Below are 20,482 nucleotides of genomic sequence, written 5' to 3' on the forward strand. Positions count from 1 at the left end.
TGCACATCTCAGCCTCAGTTTGTTGTTATTATTCAGTTGCTTGATCACGTCTGACTCTTTGCCACCCCATGGACTGTAGCCAGCCAGGCTCCTCTCTCTGTGGAATTTCCCAAGCAAGAATACTGGAATGGGTTGCCATTTCCTTCTCCAGTACTTATTTATTTTTATTGAAGTAACACAATGTTGTATTAGTTTCAGGTGAACAGCAAAGGGATTCAGTTATATATATATTCCCAGTTGAAAAGTTCTTTACTGTGTTCATTCTGACCTGTCACTGAGCCTAATGTTAAGCCTTCTAGGCCCTCTAACCTTTTTATATTTTGGTCACGTGTTTGTCACATGTCAGTCTCAGCATAACTGCCAGCAGTTCTCAGGGCTCCATGTTTTAAGTCTTTTGGAGGTGCTGGGGAGAAAAGTATTTTTTTCTGCTGCTGTTGATCAAGAAGTCCTGGGTTTTCTTCTAATTAATAAGCCAGGGACACACTGTTGTTGTTCAGGTGCCGATTGTCTTCAACTCTTTGTGACCCCATGAACTGCAGCACACCAGGCCTCAGTGTACCTTACCATCTCCCAGAGTTTGCACAAGTTGATGTCCATTACATGCCGACCAATCATCTCATCCTCTGACTTCCTCTTCTCCTTCTGCCCTTTATCTTTCCCAGCATCAGGAACTTTCCCAATGAGTCGGCTGTTCCCATCAGGTGACCAAAATACTATCCCCAAACCAGTCTTCTGGCCAGGAGCTGGGATTATGCTTATTGGTGGATGCAAGCTCTAGATGCCACCTCCAGATAACATCCCACATGAACCATGAACTTGCTGCCCAGAAGAAGGGAATCCCTAAAGTCACTTCCAGATGCTTCCGGTGGAAGCATAGAGGGATGGATAGATGCTGGAGAACCAAAAAGGAACCAAAGTCTGTTAGTGTTGGTTACATAGAAGCTGACACCAGAGCCCAGAGAGGGGAGGAGTGAGGAAATTGAAGGCAGCACAGTCTAATCCTATCTCTTGTACAGGGTTATTTGAGGAAGAGTAGGGTGTTGTGTGCTAAGTCAGTCAGTCGTGTCCAACTCTTCTTGATCCCGTGGACCGTAGCCCACCTGGCTCCTCTGTCCATGGGATTCTCCAGGCAAGAATACTGGAGTGAGTTGCTATTTCCTTCTCCAGGGGATCTTTCTGACCCAAGGATTGAAACTGCATCTCCAGCATCTCCTGCATTGGCAGGCAGATTCTTTACCACTAGTACCAGTTGGGAAGCCTCATTTGAAGCCCAACGAAAGTAAATTTTATGAGCTAAATGGCTTTTTTTCCCCCTTATTTCAAAGGCCTATGAATGGTGGTCATGTTAGCTGAGATTAGAGTAACCTGTAGGAAAAGATGATAATATTATATATGCATATATATATTTTTTTTTTTTTATTTTTTTTTGCTGTGGACCATTCCATTTTTAAAGTCTTTATTGAATTTGTTACTATGACTTATGTTTTGGTTTCTTGGCCAAGAGGCATGTGGGATCTTAGCTCCCCAAGACCAGGAATCCAACCTGATTCTCTGCATTGGAAGGCAAAGTTTTAGCTTCTGGGCTGCCGGGGAAGTCCCAGGGTGATATATTTCTTGTGCAGGATTTTGAATGTGAGGAGCCCATGGTTAGGTGTATCCAATGAACAGCTGCATATAAGAGTTTAGAATTCGGGACAAAGTTTAGAATTTGGGACAAGGTATATGGGACCCTGTATTAGAAGAGACAACATAAGATTGTAGTTAAGGGAATTCCCTGGCAGTCCAGTGGTTAGGACTCTGCACTTTCACTAATGTGGGGCCCAGGTTCAATCCCTGATCAGGGAACCAAGATTCCTCAAGCTGCACAGCCAGGAAAAAAAAAAATATATATATATATACACACACACACACATATATATATATAAAGATTGTTGTTAAGAGCTCTTATTATTCTCCTTGACAGCCTACATTTCCCTTTTATAACAAGCCCAAAGGTCAGTCTGTTTCATTCCTTCACCATGTAGTAGTGATTTGCTACCGTAGGGCAAGAATTGGACACGTGGCAGTGGAGCAGATACCCTTTTCTCATGGAGCCAGACTGCCTGGGTTTGAACCTGCTCCACTCCTTACTAACTGGGTGACCTTGGGTGATTTACTTAGCTTCTCTGGGCCTCAGTTTTCATATCTGTGGAAGGAGGGACCAATAGGACTAAAAGGGTTATGAGTATTGCATGAGTTAATAATAATAAACAGTAATAAACCACTTAGATCATCTTCTGGCCTATTGCAAGTGCTCTGTGTGTGTTTGTTATTATTATAATCATCCTTTAGGTCAGAATGTAGAGGAGCTTGCCGAGTGTATAGAATAATGAGATTTAGTTGTTATGTGGCTGCCCGGATGGGAAAAGGAGTTTGGGGGTAAATGGATACGTGTGTGTGTGTGTGTGTGTGTGTGTGGCTGAGTCCCTTTGCTGTTCACCTGAAACTGGCATAACATTGTTAATTGGCTGTACCCCCAATACAAAATAAAAAATTAAGAAAAGAATAAGGAGATTGAGGATTAAGTACCCTAGACACTAGGGAATGTGAATCTCTAAGGATTTATTTAAACAGATGTTCAATGAACACTTGCTCCCCTTGCCTTTTCTTTATTCACAGTACTTGTCTAGAATGAAGGATTGTTTTCATTTTCATATTAGTCCATTGTAAAGGGAAAGATGCCTGAGAATATCGAGTGTCCTGTATTTATTTTCTGTAGTCATTTAAATAGTTCTCGTCCCTGTCTCTCCTCCATACACACCCACTGTGCTTTTACCTGCTTTTTTCCAGCCTTCCAACATATTCTTTACAATGGATGATGTGGTCAAGGTTGGGGATTTTGGACTGGTGACAGCAATGGACCAAGACGAGGAAGATCAGATGGTTCTGACCCCAATGCCGGGCTACGCCAGGCACACGGGGCAAGTGGGGACCAAGCTGTATATGAGCCCGGAACAGGTGAGCTCTTCCTTTTCCTTCTGAGGATAAATAGATTTTTGTTAAAATAGTTTTTTTAGGTATGCTCTGTCTTTTTTTTTTGGCCATGAAGTCTGGCCTGCAGGATCTTAGTTCCCTGATGATAGATCGAACCTATGCCACGTACTTTGGAAGCACAGAGTCTTAACCACTGGACCACCAGGGAAGTCCCTAAATAATTTATTAATGAGGATGGCAGCAAGCTAGATGTACCCCTGTGAATCTCCATCTGTGCTACATTTCAAATACCCAATAAAATAAAAATCTGAAAATGATGAAAACTGACAGTAGTGTTCCACAGGCAACACAGCTAGGGTGCAATTCCTGCAACCTGGATTGGGGGTGGATAAAGAAAAATACTCACAATGCATGAAATGTGCTTGCCTTCTGAACCAGAACCTGACAACAGCCAGAAATTTAGTGTTTATTTATTTTTGGCTCTGCTGGGTCTTCATTGCTGCAGGCTTTTCTCTGGTTGTGGCGAGCAGGGGCTGCTCTCTGTTGTGGTGCGCAGGCTTCTCATTGTGGTGGCTTCTTTTATTGCAGAGCACAGGCTCTAGGCAGCGGGCTTCGGTTGTAGCCCATGGGCTCAGTAGTTGCAGTTCCCAGGCTCTAGATCCCTGGCTCAATAGTTGTGGCCCACGAGCTTAGTTGCTCTGTGGCAGGTGGGACCCTCCCAGACTAGGGATCGAACCTGTGTCTGTTACACTGGCAGGCAGACTCTTTACCACTGGATCACCAGGGAAGTCCCAGAAATTTAGAGGAGACTTTGAATGTCCTCCTCCCAAACCTAACTCTCATTTCCCCTTATGTGAACTAGGTAGGAACTGTTTTCAGAGACAGTTGGAGGTAGTTTAGTGAACTGCCCTCTGTGTTCATCCACAGGCATGGCAGGAAACAGAGGCGGACAGGCTGAGCTGTGTTGCCTTGTGGGAAAAACTGTAAATGGAACAGAGACCGGAAGTGGTCGGAGCAGGGCATCCTGGGAGATTCAGTGTAGCCTCCCCAGAGCTGATGATATTCACAAGCTTATAGATGCTTAGATGAATGGTTCTCAGACTTTTTGGCCAGTGCCTGTTTATACTTAAATATGATTGAGAGCTTAATAATTTTTCTTGTGAGATTATATCTATCAATATTTGCCACATTAGAGATGAAAGCAGAAATTTATAAAATTTTAGTAATTCAATTAAAAATAACCGTCTTAAATCTATCAAATCTTCAAGATACTTTCTGAAAAATAAATATTTTCCCAAAGAAAACTAGTGAGAATAGTGGTATTTATTTCCATTTTTTTAAAGCTCTTTACTCTCTGACTTAAAAGGGTTAGATTTCATATCTGCTTTTGCATTTAATCCCTTGAACTATGTTATTTTGGTTCAAGTATATTAAGCAAATCTGACCTCAAACAGATACGCAGTGGGGAAGGGAGGAACATTTTAATACCATTTCCAGGTTGATACGGGCATCACCAAAACTCAATAAGCAAAAGTTTCTGAAGTTTCTGAAGAATCATTTGCCCTGTGGAATCTAAAACCATAGCAGTGGACATTCTGTATTCTGTTATTGTAACACCCATTTCACACTTTGAATGGACCTCTTTTTCGTGCATGAGTTTTTAAAGTTGTGCGTTGGTCATTTGGAAATTATTGGGTCTCTACGTTATGTGTCTTCCAAAAATTGTCACAATTCAGTATTGTTGTTGTTTATTCGCTAAGTCGTGTCCAACTCTTTGAATGCCATGGACTGTAGCCACCAGGCTTCCCTGTCCTTTATTATCCCCCAGAGTTTGCTCAAACTCATGTCCATTGAGTCGGTGATGCCATCCAACCATCTCATCCTCTGTCACCCCCTTCTCCTATTCCTCTCAATCTCATATAATATTTTTAAAAATCATCAATATTTTAATATCACCAACCAAGCTCACCAGAAAGCGCTTTTAAGTATTAGGAAAGCTGTCAGGTTCCCAGTGATGGACACAAATTTTCCAAAATTCTGAAGTTCACTTCAAAGTTCAGCTTTTATCTTTGGCAACAACTGTCAGTTTTCCTTGAAGTGCCATTCTCACTTCATTCATCTTTAAGAAAATACTGTCAAGTTCCAAGTCTGAATAACCACAGTTGGTCTACCAGTTTTTCTTTCAAGTCAGAGTGGTGCTCGATGAGAAGTGCTCAGTGAGAAGTTCACATAGGAACTCGAACAATCGCATAAATGCTTTCTCTTGAGACAGCATTTTACTTCAGCGTGGAGCAGAACTGCTTTATGAACACTGCTCACTGTGCCACACAAAATGTCAAAAAGACGCGTGCCTAAGGGGCAAGACGTAATAAAATTAATCAGTTTTATTGCTTCAGCAAAGGATATTTTAAGTGAAACTGTCCTTCTCTCTCTTACTTCCACTTTCTCTTTCTCTTTTTCTCTTTTCTTTCTTGCTTTCTCTTTCCCTCTTTTTCTTTCTCTTACTGTTGCTTTCTCTCTCGCTTTCTCTTTTTCCTTTTCTCTCTTTCTCTTTCTCTCTCTTGCTTTCTCTTTCTCCTTTTCTCTCTTTCTTTCTCTTTCTTTGCATTTCTTACTTTCACTTTCTCTCTTTTTTCTGTTTCTCTCTCTCTTGCTTTTTCTTTCTCTCTCTTTCTCTCTCACTGGCTCTCTTGCTTTCTCCTTTTCTCTTGCTTTTTTTTGCTCCCACCCTACTCCCCCAGTATGTAAACTGAAGAACATAATTACTACTAGTATGGTTTGGTGCCACTGCCTTAATTTGTGCTAAGATTCAGCAGAGCAAATGTCAACACAGTGAAAAGACAAATCATATCTTAGAATTATTATGAAAATAGTCTTGACTTTGTAGACCTCCTGAAAGGATGTTGGGATCACCAGGGATCCATAGACCACACTTTAAGAACCAATGGATTAGATTATCTTTGGAAGGTTTTATCAGAGACCAGTCATAGGAATCAGCCTTTATTTTACTGTTGTACAGTATCCTTCTAGACTGCCTGAGTTGTTTGCATTATTTAAGTGTGTTATTTTTCATGCTTAACATTTTCATTTTTTAATTTAATTGGTTTTTTTTTAATATAGTCCTATACTTAGACATCTTGAATTTCAAGATAAAGGAAAAATAGTATTAAAGTATTTAGGTAGGGAAAAAAAGAGGTTACAGCTTAAAGAGCTTGTTTTCTGTAACACTCAACTCTAGAAGACAATAAACCAATAAGTACAGTTTTGATGAAAAATAGCTATGACCTGCAAATCATGTTTCTGAACAAAAGTCATTCGTGTAAAAGAAAATAGGCATTTTTAGGTAAATAAGAGTTAAAAAAATATCTTGGTGCATTGGCTGGTGGTCCAGCGGTTAAGACTCCATCCTTTCACTTTTGGGTATTTGATCCCTGGTTGGGGAACTAAGATTCTGCATACCTCTAACTAAATAAAAAGAAATATTGATGTGAGTATTCTCAAAGTTCCGGCCTTTGTTGGCCTTTGCCAAGTGTCAAGTTATGTGGCTAGCTTCATTTTCCCAAATGAAAGGCTTCTTATGAGTCCTAGGAGGTCACTTTTAATTTGAATGAGACTTTTTAAGAGTCTGTTGGGTTGTAATTCGTTTGTTCCTTTTAGCAAATAAGTTCTTGTTAACGCCTTCTCTCTACTTTGCCCAGTTCTGGATGGTAGGAATACAAAAGAAGCAGCTCCCTTCCCTCCAGGTCTTTATAATCTAGTTGTGAAGAGTAAGAAATAACACACATGAAAAATACAGCCGAGAATGCAGAGAAGTCCATAATTAAGTGCCGTAATGAGGGCTAACCACAGTTGATGAGTGGTTTGGAAGATTTTCTCATGAAAATAGGTGAGGACTAAGATAGTCAGAAATGAGAGATTTGCTTTAGATAGTGCCGGCTTTGAAAAACTTCACCTCAGGGGTATGGGGGCAGCTTTTCCTGGCTCCTGGCTTCCGCTGGGCCTATTTTACTGATGCATATCTCAGTGCTATACCTGGGCTTCCTTCTGTGATGCTGAGTAGTTTAATTACTCTTGCTGTGGGTGACTTGAAGAAAAGAGGCTTCAGAGATGATTAACTCTTTGCTAACATTTTTACCTGCAGGATTACATTTAAACCAAGTAGGGACTAAGTCATTGTTGGGATTCACTCACGCTATATGATCATCTATGATACTGTCTCTGTGACTGTTCTCCTAATCTTCTTTATTTGGGATTTCAGATTCATGGCAACAGCTACTCTCATAAAGTGGACATCTTTTCTTTGGGGCTCATTCTGTTTGAATTACTATACCCGTTCGGCACTCAGATGGAAAGGGTCAGGGTAAGTTCTTCCCCTCCCCTCCAAAAAGGCAGAAGAAAATACTCTTCAATTGACAAAAGAATGAGTTGTAAGAGAAAAATAAGTTATTCTTAATACCAACAACTTGGTTGACTGCAAGTAGAAGAGAAATAATTTGTAGACTCTTTGCTTCCATTTAAAGCTCAGTCTTCAAAAATTATTGTGGTGAATTGTCTGTTTTCTTGCTGTTGCTTAAATTCATCATAACTTAACCATATTTTGCACTCAAATTTGTCATAAGGGCAAAGCTAGGGGAACCACAGGGTGGGGCGATGGTGGTGGTCAAGAGAATTTTCCAGAGAACAAATGACCACACAGTCATATGCTTAAAAGCTGAAAAACTAAGCGTAGTTAAGTTTTCTTTCCCCTCTCAAACTAAACCATGACTATTGCCTTTAAGGAGTATAGTACTGAAAGTCTTAAAAATAGTGCCTAGAATATATAAAGGATGACTAGAGTTCAACAACAAGAAACAAACAACCCTGTTAAAAAATGGGCAAAGGACTTGAATATATATTTCTCTGAAGATTACAGATGGCCAGTAAGTACAGCATCACTATTCATCAGGGAAATGTGAATTGAAATCACAGTGAGATACCACTTCACACCATCCAGAATAGCTATCATAGAATAAAATAAGAGCAGAAAATAAGTGTTGGCGAGGATATGGAGATATTAGTGCTCTTGTGCATTGCTGGTAGGAGTGTAAAGTGGTACATTCCACTGTGTAAGACAGTGTGACCCATCCTCAAAAAGGTAAACATGGAATGACCGTGTTCTTCTCCTAGGTTCTACTCCTATTTCTCCAAGAGAAATTAAAACATAGGTCCACACAAAAATTGGTACACAGATGTTCATAGTAGCATTTTCATAATGACTAGTAGGTAGGAGCAACCCAGATGTTAATCACCTTGGATCCTGGCTTGGATCCCTTGTTTCCTAGATTTCATGTTTTGTTTTGTTTACTCTCTTATTATTATTACTCTCTTATTTTGCTGGAGCACATTCTGCCGTAAATTTCTCAGAAAGAATGTATGAGGGAAAATTTTAGAGTCCTCGGGTATCTGAAAATGTATTTTTTTTCCCTATCCTTATACATAATTGATAAATTGACTAGGTTCTAGTTCTAGATTGAAAATAACTTTCCTTCAGAACCTTGAGGGCATTGCCCTGTTCTCTTATAGCTTCCAATAGTGCTGTTGAAAAGCTGATACCATTTTGATGTGTCTTTTTTTTTTATATGGGGTATTTTGGACCTGTTATATCTTCCTTTCTGAGGGCTTTAGGGATTTAGTTTTTATCAGTGCCGTTGTGAAATTTAGTCCTCTCAGATCCTTTCAGATCTCCCCACCAACCCTGCCCACCCCCTGCTCACTTACTGTACTTAGCACTTGGTAGATTCTTTGAGTTAGAAGGATTCATCCTTCAGTCTAGTAAGTTTCTCATATTTTTTTTGGATAAATTCTTCAATTTTTTTGTTTTTTCTGGGACTCCTGACTTATTCCTAAAAATGTCTAATTTTTTTCCCTCCTATTTTCTATTATTGTCTTTTTGTACTATTTTTTGCAGAAGTTCCTTAACTTGTTCTTCTAACTTTCGTAATTCCTTTGACAATTCAGTTTTTATCGTCTAAGATTGTTCCTTTTTTGTAGTATTTGCACTCTTTTTACATGAATTCAGTCTCTTCATATTGCTGAGAATCTCAATTATATGTATGTATGTATTTCTTCCCCTATACTGTCTCTTTCCTTTTTTTTTTTTTTAGCTTTCTGTTTGAAATTATTATAGATGCACAGAAAGTTGCAAAGATAATATAAGAAATACCCTCCATCTAATTTCTAAGTGTTATGTCTTACATAATTATAGTACAACATAAATTTGACATTGGTACTTTGTATTCTGGGTATTTTATCTCTTTATGGTTTCTGTAACCAACACTGCAGTCTAGATACAGAAGTGTTCCATCCCTCTTGCTACCCCTTTATAGTCACACTTACTTTCTCCCTACTAATATCTCTGAGTTTTCTAATGATTTGTGTGTGTGTTTCACATGTTGACAATCCTGACTGTTCATATTTAAGAATGGTGCTCTAAAATGGTAACCAGAAGTGGACATTAAAAAATAAACAAAAAAGGGAATTCCCTGGCAGTCCAGTGGTTAGGACTCAGAGCTTTCACCTGCTGTGGATCCCTATTCCATCCCTGGACAGGGAACTAAGATCCTGCAAGCCATGCAACCAAAAAAAAAAACCTGAAGTGGACATGACTGTTAAGTGTTACGATCCAGTGCTTTCTTTGGGGTGGCGGTGGAGGAGAACACTCACATGTTAGCATCTCGGACTTTCCTCATTCTCTCCAGAGAAGAAGCTTCATTCTCCTGCTTGAGAAAGAATTGGGATGGATGGGGGTGGAGAGTGTCTTACTGTTGAAGATCTTCATTCGTTCTGTTTTCCATGCCCCCCACCCCCCAATTCATCCTCATGCCTGTTTGGAATGCCTTGGTTCAGTTTCTTCAAAGGACAAACCTCTGTGTCCTGTGAACAGTGAAAGCGTTAGTTGCTCAGTCCTGTCTGACTCTTTGCTATCCCATGGGCTGTAGCCTGCCAGGCTCCTCTGTCCATGGGATTCCCCAGGGAAGAATACTGGAGTGGGTTGCCATTCTCTTCTCCAGAGGATCTTCCTGACTCAGGGATTGAATCTGGGTCTCCCGCATTGCAGGCAGATTCTTTACTGTTTGAGCCATCGGGGAAGCCCTTTGTGTCCTATGGGGGTATATAATATCACTTCATATACAGAACTTCCCACAGCTCTCCTACAGCCATCTTCATCCCTCACCCCCACCTCCTGCAGGTTCCACACAGCTAAGCAGTTCCCCATCTGTTGGCCTTATCCCCCGTGGGCACCCTGGTTTACCTTTCTCTGTTGAGCTAAAGTAGTTACACTATGTTTCCATCTACTTTCTCTCTCTTTCCAAAGATGTGATCTTTTCTTCCATTGCACTCATTTTAAAGATTTAAAATGTTTTTCCTTTCTTTGGAGTTGTTTTAGTGAAAATGTTTACTTTGAAATATAGTTAAACAAATCTGCCATGTTTACTCTTTTTTTTTTTTTTTATTTGGTTGCACTGGATCTTAGTTGTAGCACAGAGGATCTCTGATCTTTTGTTGTGGCATGTGGGATCTAGTTCCCTAACAAGGGATTGAACCCAGGCCCCCGGCAGTGGGAGGGCAGAGTCCTAGCCACTGGACCATCAAGGAATTCCAGAAAATCTGCGTTGTTTAGCCAGAACCCCTCTGAGATTCTATTAGTGAATGTAAAAGAGACTATTCAGTGATTTGACCAAGATGTTTTTTGAAAAACTAATTTTATTGAGGTATAATTTACATACAGTACAGTGTACCCACTTTCTACATTTTTATGGGATTTTGATACTTTTAAACCTTCATGTAATGACCACTACATTCAAAATACAGAATATTTCTATCATCCCCAAAAGTTGCCTTTTGTTCCTTCCCAGTCAGTCTCCTGTTCTTTCATCCCATCCTGATTCCAAGCAACCACTCATCTATTTTGTCTTAGAAAGTTTCATATGAATGGAATCATACATGTATATACATTTGTGTCTGCCTTCTTTGACTCGCCTTAAAGGTTTTAAGGTTCATTCATTACTCAGTGTGTCAGCAGTTTCTCCTTTTTATTAAGTAACATGCCATGGTATCTATACGTAGTTCCTGTGTCCATTTACCTGTTGGAAACACCTGTGAATAAAGTGGAAGTTGCTGTGAACATTTGTAAACTGGTCTCTTTGTAGACACACATCTGTTTTTCATTAGTCTTGGGTAATTAGGAGGTAGGATTGGTAAATTATGTGTAAATGGTTTAACTGTATAAGAAAGTGCCATTTTATATTCTCACCCACAGTGTAGGCGAGTTCTAGGTCCTCGGCATCCTTATCAACACTTAGGTTTTAGTCTTTACATTTTTTGGGTATTCTGATAGGAGTACAATACAATCAGATTGTGGTTTCACTTTGCATTTCTCTGATGACTAATGACCTTGACCATCTTTTCAAGTCCTTTGCCAAGTATATGTATTATGTATTATGACCAATTTATTCCAGCCAGTGGCTTCCCATTTCATTTTCTTAATGAAAGGGCAGCAGGTTAAAAAAAAAAACAAACATGTTATGGGATTAAAAATTCTGTGATTCAAGACTCAAGCATTTATCTGCACATTATTTGGTAGGACCTACCTATTAGCAGGTGAAACACTCCCTTCTATGGCTTGTGTCATAGATTCTTCTAGTGAAGTTTCTGTTTTCCTTTAGTGGGAAGTGACAAATGCCAGCCCAGTTCATGTTTTTGTTTAAGTACATTTTAGCTTATTTCTCACGAAATATGAAGACATACTTGCTTTATTTCATTTCTCAAAACTGATTCATTACAAAAGGAGTATCAGGGACTTCCCTGGTGGCACAGTGGTAAAGAATCCACCTGCCAATGCAGGGGACATGGGTTCAATCCCTGGTCCAGGAAGATTCCATATGCTGTGGGGCAACGAAGCCCCTGAGCCACAACTACTGAGCCTGTGCCTAGAGCCCGGGAGCCACAACTACTGAGCCCACGTGCCACAGCTACTGAAACCCATGTGCCTAGAGCCTGTGTTCTGCAACAAGAGAAGCCACCACAGTGAGGAACCCACACACCACAGCTAGAGAATAGCCCCCACTCGCTGCAACTAGAGAGAGCCCAAGTGTAGCAACGAAGACCCAGAGCAACCGAAAATAAATAAGTAATAAAAATGTTTTAAAGGAGTTTAAGGCACTGTGCCAAATAGTTTGCCTGAATTACCTCATTTAAGTCTCAAAGCAATCATACAAAGTAGACACTGTTATCCTGTTTGTATGAAAATTTCCCAAAAAGCTAGTTTATTTTTTATATTCAGAATTTAGCACAATTGACTTAGTTTACTTCACTCCAAAAGAACACTGTGTCCTTTTATATCAAATACAAGTGATCAGTGACTAGTAGAAAAAGTTACCCACTTAAGAACACAAATGTGTGTTCATGAATGATTGAATTATTTTTTATGCAGATCAGTCCATTTTCAGTTAAAATCCAGATGTCAGGATCATGTACAGTTCTAATATATGTAAATTATATGGTGATTTGGTGGCAGATAAATCTGTGCCCAGGAAGCACTGATGTGTAGATTATCAAGTCAGAAAAAGCTATTGATAAATTTTCTATCTACTTAATGTTCAGCCTTTCTTACAGTATCAAAAAATATCTCTGTTTAAATAGATTAACATATCAAAATGGATTTAAAGATAAGTAACACTTTTCTTTCTTTGCAGATCCTAACTGATGTAAGAGATCTCAAATTTCCACCACTATTTGCTCAAAAATATCCTCGTGAGGTTGGTATAATTCTCATCTTTTATTTTCTTTAAAATCTTACTTAGGATGTGAAGTCAGCAGTCAGCTCATCAGTTTCCACATTTTATAGATGAGGAGGCCTAAGGTCTAAAGAGGAAAGTGACCTGATCCCAACAACATACAACTTGTTAAACCAAAGGCTGGGGAATTCCCTGGTTAAGAGTGTGACCTTCCACTGCAGGGTTGTGAGTTTAGTCCCTGTTCAGGCAGCTAGGAGTCTGCTCCATGCTGCATGACAGCCCATTCAGGGATTGTAACAACCTTGCCTTTGAGTAGGGCTTCCCAGGTAGCTCAGTGGTAAAGAACCTTCCTGCCAATGCAGAAGATGCAAGAGACGCAGGTTCGATCATGGCAACCACTCCAATATTCTTATCTGGAAAACTCCATGGACAGAGGAGCCTGGCAGTCTGTATGTAGTCCATGGGGTCACAAAGAGTCCGACATGACTGAGCAATTGAGCATGTGCACACCTTTCAGTAAGGCTGAACCTAAAGACCCCACCTTCATAGGAATCAAGTTGCCATTATAATCAGGCCATTAATTTCTTTATCTTAATGAATTTGACACAGATCTTAAAAACCAGCTTCTTAAAAAAAAGTCACTCATTTCCCCTGATTTTGTGTGTTGGAATTATACCCCTCAGAGAAACAGTAAATGATTCAGAATAGTGGGAAGGGAAAGTTAAAATGGTCTTGATAGTGAAAACTGTGTGTAATGAACGTTTGAAGTTTCTTTTTGCAGTTTTTGTTTATTTATATTATGTCCACAAGCACATCACTTTAAAATTTACGCACTGATGGTTCTTGGATTTTCTTAGTAAATTCAGTTGAAGAAAATTAAAATTTGTGGCTAATTATCAAATTGGAAAAAGTCTAATTGATCTTTCAGTATTTTAAGTATATTGAAGGGTTGCATTAAAAATGAACTTTATAACAATATAGAGATATGCTAACTTAAAGTGAAGTTTATTTTACTAAAAATTAGTTTGTTGTATATTTTGCAAAGTGGTGAATCAGTTCCTGGGGGACTCACAAGAATCTGTGTTATGTTAAAGTGGTTGGAAAAAAATCAGGAAAAGGGGCTAGGTACTGACCACTGGCATGATTTATTTTTCTTTTTATTTATTGGGGTATAATTGCTTTACAGTGTTGTTAGTCTCCGCTGTACAATGAAGTGAATCAGCTATACATTTACATATATCCTCTCCCTCTCGTATCTTCCTCTATTTGCCTCCTTATCCCACCCATCTAAGTCATCACAGAGCACTGAGCTGAGCTCCCTGTGCTATATAGCAGCTTCCCACTAGCTGTCTCTTTTACACATGGTAGTGTATGTACATCAACACTCCTTTCCCCGTTCATCCCATCCTCCCCGTCCCTCTGTGTCCACATGTCCCTTCTCGGTGTCTCTATTTGGTATGATTATTTTTTAATTGACATCTTTATTGAAGTAATTGTACATTCACATGCAGTTGTAAGATGAATTTATTTTAAAGGTCAGACTGTGTTTCAGAGATGTGATTTAAGGCCCTTTATATTAGGAAACAACCAATTAACCTGGAATAGTCCATGTGTATTTGGAGCAAGACTTGGCCAAACTATGACCCATAGGCCAAATCCAGCCTGCTACCTGTTTTGGTAATAAAATTTCATGGGAACACTGGCAGGCCCACCTGTTTACGTACGGTCTGTGGCTGCTTTTGTATTTCAGTGGCAGAGCTGAGAAGTTGCTCACACACAGATGTAGAGAACAAACATATGGACAAGGGAGGGTGAGGTGAGGTGGGTGGGATGGGGTGGGATGACTGGGGAGATTGGGATTGACATACATACCCTGCTGATCCTATGTATAAAATAGATAACCAGCGAGACGCTTCTCTATAGCAAAGGGAACTCTACTCAGTGCTCTGTGGTGAGCTAAATGGGAAGGCAATCCAAAAAAGGGGGGATATATGTGTACCTATAACTGATTCCCTATGGAATCAAGTGGCTCAGATGGTAAAGAATCTGCCTGCAATGCCAGAAACCCAGGTTCGACAACGTTCAGCACAACTAACACAACATTGTAGAGCAACTGTATTCCAATAAAAATTAATTGAGAAAAAAAGAGAAACTGGCTCACCAACTTAACATAGTTACGGAAACATAATATTTGGTGGACTCCTGATTTAGGCAATGGTTTAGTGGCCATCACAAAACAATTTTTATCTTTCAGTATGCCATGGTGCAAGACATGCTGTCCCCATCCCCTACTGAACGGCCAGAAGCGGCGAGCATCATTGAAAACGCGATCTTCGAGGACTTGGAGTTTCCAGAAAAGACACTCCTCAGACAGAGGTCTCGCTCCATGAGCTCGCCCGGAGCAAAACATTCAAGACACTCCAGCAGCCCCCACAGCCCTTTGCCCAGCAATTAGCCTTAAGTTCCGCTCTCGCCCCTAACAAGTGACATCAGAATAGCCTGCTTCAGAGGAATGTTGCTTTTCCAAAATCGCAGACTTGAAAATATGGTTCTCCACTTGATTTTGTTTTAGGCTGCCTTTTCTAAATCAGATTTTAAACTGGATTTTGGAGCTCACACCTCATCTGAGCCAACTTTTGATTTTCGCTCCAGTCGAGGGGAGGGCTGTCACATGCGGTCCTTTCCCTCGTTGGTCTGTTGAAACTGGCTGGCCAAGCATTCTGTCCTCACGTTTTGCCTAAGGAGGTAGAAGCAATCCCTAAAATGTACAGAGAGAATTACGAAATGGAAATATTTTTATAGTACAGAAAAATGAAAGTCCCTACATGGTGGTAACCATATTGTTATAGAAAGATGCTTTCTAGAGAGATAGTGGAAGTTTTAAGACTGATTTCAAAACAAAGCTGACTCCCATTTTTGTCCCTGGTGGGTGAATTAGGAAGCTGCATTATTTTGGAGGACAAGTAGCACAAATTATATAGCTAGTTTTCTAGGGTCATTTGTAGCATTAAATAGCTTTATTCCTCAGATAGTTCTAGGGAGAAAGGTTTTTAAGGGTTTTTTGTACTTTTACCTCCAATAAAAGGAAAATGAAGCTTATTGTGTAAATTGGTCAAAAATTCTGGCTTGGAGAAGGAAAAAAAGCCGTAGTAAGAAACAAATCATATATTACAACTAACTGCTTCAATTATGGACTTTTAAAATCTAATGAAATCTTAAATGTCTTAAATGTAATACTGTAGGTTGATACTGTCTCAGAACTGATTGTAGATAACAGTTTAATCATCTAACTTGCTAACATGTTTTTATTTTTCACTGTAAATAAGTTTATTTTTTATTTATAAAAATTCTGAACTCAATCCATTTGGGTTGGTGGTGTACAGAACGCACTTAAAAGTGTGTTAACTATTGTGACTTCTTTCAAGTCTAAATGGTTTAATAAAACTTTTAGAAATGATATATGGTTGATTCTTATTTGAGGGAACTAGCTCCAAAATGGAATTTTTCAGATTTTAAAATGGGATCATAGGTCTCCAAAGAGTCATAACCCTACTCTCAAGAAAACTTATTCCTTATAGATGATCTTATTTACAAAGCAGAAATAGAGACACAAATGTTGAGAAGAAACATATGGACATCAAGGGCCAGGGAATGAAATGGGAGACTGGACTTGACACATATACACTATTGATACCATGTATAAAATAGATAATTAATGAGAACCTACTGTGTAGCACAGGGCTTCCCAGGTAGCTCTGTGGTAAAGAATCTGCCTGACGATGCTGCAGTCGCAAGAGACAAGGGTTCAGATCCTGGATTGGGAAGATCCCCTGGAGTAGGAAATGGCAACTTGCTCCAATATTCTTGCCTGAAAAATTCCATGGACAGAGGAGCCTGGTGGGCTACAGTCCATGGAGTCGCAGAGTTAGACACGACTGAGCACACACACACACACACATACACACACGCTGTATAGCGGGAGCTCTATTACAGTGCTCTGTGGTGACCTAAATGGGAAAGAAACCCCAAAAGGGGAATATACATGTGTGTATAACTGATTCACTTTGTTATACAGCAGACACTAACACATTTCAAGCAACTATACTTCAATAAAAATTAATTTAAGACAATAGAAAGAAAACTTATTCCTAACCTGTTCTAATGGACATGAGTTTGGGTAAACTCCGGGAGTTGGTGATGGACAGGAAGGCCTGGCGTGCTGTGGGTTCGTGGGGTCGCAAAGAGTCGGACACTGAACTGAACCTGTTCTAAACAGGCATCTTCTCGTCCTCTCCCAAAGACTTCACAGGACCAAGTCCTTTTCAAAATTCACTGGACTCATAATCCAAACACATTAGCTCAGTTTCTACTCTGTGCCAGAGACATAAAGACCATTCTACCCTAAAGGGAGGCTGCGCAGAGCAAAGGCTATGGCAAAGCCAGTTGTGTTGCGATCACGATGTGTCTGATGGAGGCATCTGGCGTGCAGAGCTGCCAGGCACAAACTCGCCAGACACAGCCTTCAGGGTTGTAATGATTGTTTCCATCTTATAGACATGTGATGTCTGCCCCATAGAGTTTGAGCAGTTTGTAAGCTGGGCACACGTCACAGGTCTTTGTGTGCTCTTCCCAGATTCTCACTGCTTAATGAGGCTCCAACTGTCTTTCTTCCCTGTTCAGCTTGGCTCCTAGCCAGTTCAACTCTTTTTTTTTCTTCCTCTCTTAGCCTGCTTCAGTGACTATTTTCCTCTTCACCCCAGCGAGGGATCCTGTTGATTTCTTCCCATTCTGCCAACTCGGTTCCAGCTGCAGATCCTTTGACCCTCACAACCACCCTGAGAGCTAGCTATTTAGGGATTTCCCTGGTGGTCCAGTAACTAGGACTCCAGGCTCCCAATGCAGGAGGCCCAGGTTTGATCCCCGGTCAGGGAGCTGCAGATTCCACATGCAGCAACTGAAAAAAAAAGGATCTCGCTTGCTGAGGCTGGGACCTGGTACAGTCAAATAAATAAAAATATATAGTAAAATAATAAAATTTAAAGTTATAAAAAATACCATGGCAGATGTTATTATTACCATTCTTATTGTAAAACTCAGGTCCAGAAAGATGCTGTGATTTGCCCCTTATTAACAGCCAATCAGAGCAGAACTGGGACCAAATCCCAGGAATTCCAGTCCCTAGTTAAGGTTCTTGCCTACTCCCTCATACCAAGCTGTCTTAAGGATTTGCAAGTATCTAACCTGGGCTTCCTTGGTGGCTCAGATGGTAAAGAATCCACCTGCAATGCAGGAGACCCGGGTTTGATCCCTAGGTCTGGAAGATCCCTGGAGAACAGAATGGCTACCCACTCCAGTATTCCTGCCTGGGAAATCCCATGGACAGAGGAGACTGGTGGGCTACAACCCATGGGGTCATAAAGAGTTGGACATGACCGAGAGACTAACACACTTTCACACGGGGTCTGTGATCTTGGTTGCGACACATGTGAATCTAGTTCCCTGGCCAGGGATGGAACTCTGGCCCTCTGCATTAGGATCTCGGAGTCTTAGCCAATGGATCAGCAGAGAAGCAAGCCCCCCTTCTTTCATTTTAATTCTGCCTGTGCCTCTGCTGGCTATCAGTAGGAAAGCAGTGTTGGAAGCTCAGGGGCTGGGCCACAAGAACCTGACAACTCCTCAGGGGTCGCCAGAATGGAGTCTCCAGCATTGTCTCCCAGAGCTCTTTTTCTGGACTCCAAACCCTACCTCCTCCTCCTTCAAGTTGTTGCTTTTCTGACATCTTTTCAAGCCCTCTCCCTCCAGACTTGCCCCACAGGATGCAGTTGAGCCAGTAATTGGTACAAACCAATCTCCTTAATAGCTGAGATCTCAGAAGGTATGGGTACCCCTTCTTGTAATCCCATCAGCATCCAGCATAAGGTGTGGTACTTGATCGCTTATTTGTCAAACTGGATTTGGAGAACATAACATGTAATTGACATAGCTGCAGCCCTCAGAAAATAGCCAAATGAGGAAGAAAGGAAATGTACCAGTCATGGCAATAAATAACTATTTGCAAAGTGAAGGAGAAAAGATGGTTCAACAATCCTAATGTTAAAAACAGATTTAAAAATCTCAAATCCTGGAAGTTTTCTAAAGGAATGAGATCTTAGGGTTTAATTTAAATGAGAGGAAAAGTGGGCTGGGACCCTGAGCATCCATTTGGCTCTGCCTGATGCTGTTGCTTTAGCCTACTACCTTCTCCATTTTTCACTGAAGTGGGTTACATCCCCCACCCCTGCAGGGGTGGGGTCCCATAGGGAAGCCACACAGCTTATAGACTCTGTGCTGGGAGTAAGCACATGCACACAGCTTCCAGCTTCCAGATTCCCTCAGGAAAGCAATACCTTGGCAGTGAGTACTGGTCCAGAGGTCAGGAAGACTGTGAGAAATTCTGAAAACGAGCTATCTAGCCTGCCCTTTGCCTCCTAGAAGAACAGAAAAGCGGACACTTAGGATGTTCCAGGCAGTTTTCTTTTTCCAGATTGTTTCTCACTGATACTTTCCTATGGAAGCATTTACACCAAAAGTGATTGTATTTCTCCAAGGAAGTGGAGACAGAACAAGTTTCCAGTGCAATCACGGATCATGGAGTGACTCAGTCTTACTCTTGGAGTAAGTCAAGGGCAAAGCAGGAACTCTGGATGTTTTCTGGATCACTTCCAGGGACGTTTGCTCTTTTGAGAACTAGATTTGTAAGGCACTTTGCCTAAGGAGACTTCCCCATCCAGATTCTAGTCCTGCAACTACCGTAACTGCCACCAGGGGGCTCATTTTCACCTTTTCTCCCAAGAAATCGAGTCGGACACGACTGAGCGACTTCCCTTTCACTTTTCACTTTCATGCGTTGGAGAAGGAAATGGCAATCCACTCCAGTGTTCCTGCCTGAAGAATCCCAGGGACGGGGGAGCCTGGTGGGCTGCCGTCTATGGGGTCACACAGAGTCGGACACGACTGAAATGACTTAGTAGTAGTAGTAGTACAGACCTTTCAGGGGCTTCCTTGTAGCTCAGCTGGTAAAGAATCCACCTGCAGTGTGGGAGACCTGGGTTTGATCCCTGGGTTGGGAAGATCCCTTGAAGGGAAAGGCTACCCACTCCAGTATTCTGGCCTGAAAAATTCCATGGACAGTCCATGGGGTCACAAAGAATCGGACACGACTGAGCAATTTTCACTTCACTTTCACAGACCTTTCAAACAGGATCTTTGGACATTATATTGATGTGAAAATGATATACATTCAGTAGAAACTGTACTTTGAATTTAAAATTTTGATCTCTTCCTGAGCTAGTGATACATTGCATGATGTATTCTCTAGTGATGCTGGGAATTCGGCCACACAGTTAGGAAGAGAAACAACCAGTACACTTAAAATCATTCTGCACTCAGACAGCTATCCTGTTTTTCACTTTCAGATCAGATCAGATCAGTCGCTCAGTCGTGTCCGACTCTTTGCGACCCCATGAATTGCAGCACGCCAGGCCTCCCTGTCCATCACCAACTCCCGGAGTTCACTGAGACTTACGTCCATCGAGTCAGTGATGCCATCCAGCCATCTCATCCTGTCATCCCCTTCTCCTCTTGCCCCCAATCCCTCCCACCATCAGAGTCTTTTCCAATGAGTCAATTCTTCACATGAGGTGGCCAAAGTACTGGGGTTTCAACTTTAGCATCATTCCTTCCAAAGAAATCCC

General features: G+C 40.9%; 1 protein-coding gene across 2 annotated transcripts in view; it reads left to right on the forward strand.

Annotated features, from left to right (window-relative positions):
• Positions 1-16,206, forward strand: part of EIF2AK3 (eukaryotic translation initiation factor 2 alpha kinase 3) — an 83,655-nt gene extending 67,449 nt beyond the window's left edge. For both annotated transcript variants that reach the window (XM_061432598.1, XM_061432599.1), the window contains exons 14-17: positions 2,830-2,997; positions 7,232-7,333; positions 12,708-12,770; positions 15,004-16,206. In XM_061432598.1, the coding sequence (XP_061288582.1) occupies positions 2,830-2,997; positions 7,232-7,333; positions 12,708-12,770; positions 15,004-15,204 (534 nt within the window). In that variant the 3' untranslated portion in view covers positions 15,205-16,206. The remainder of the gene's footprint in view (positions 1-2,829; positions 2,998-7,231; positions 7,334-12,707; positions 12,771-15,003) is intronic.
• The last annotated feature ends 4,276 nt before the right edge of the window (positions 16,207-20,482 follow it).

The sequence above is a fragment of the Bos javanicus genome, chromosome 11 (assembly GCF_032452875.1).
Source record: "Bos javanicus breed banteng chromosome 11, ARS-OSU_banteng_1.0, whole genome shotgun sequence".
In the NCBI taxonomy this organism is placed as follows: Eukaryota; Metazoa; Chordata; class Mammalia; order Artiodactyla; family Bovidae; genus Bos; species Bos javanicus.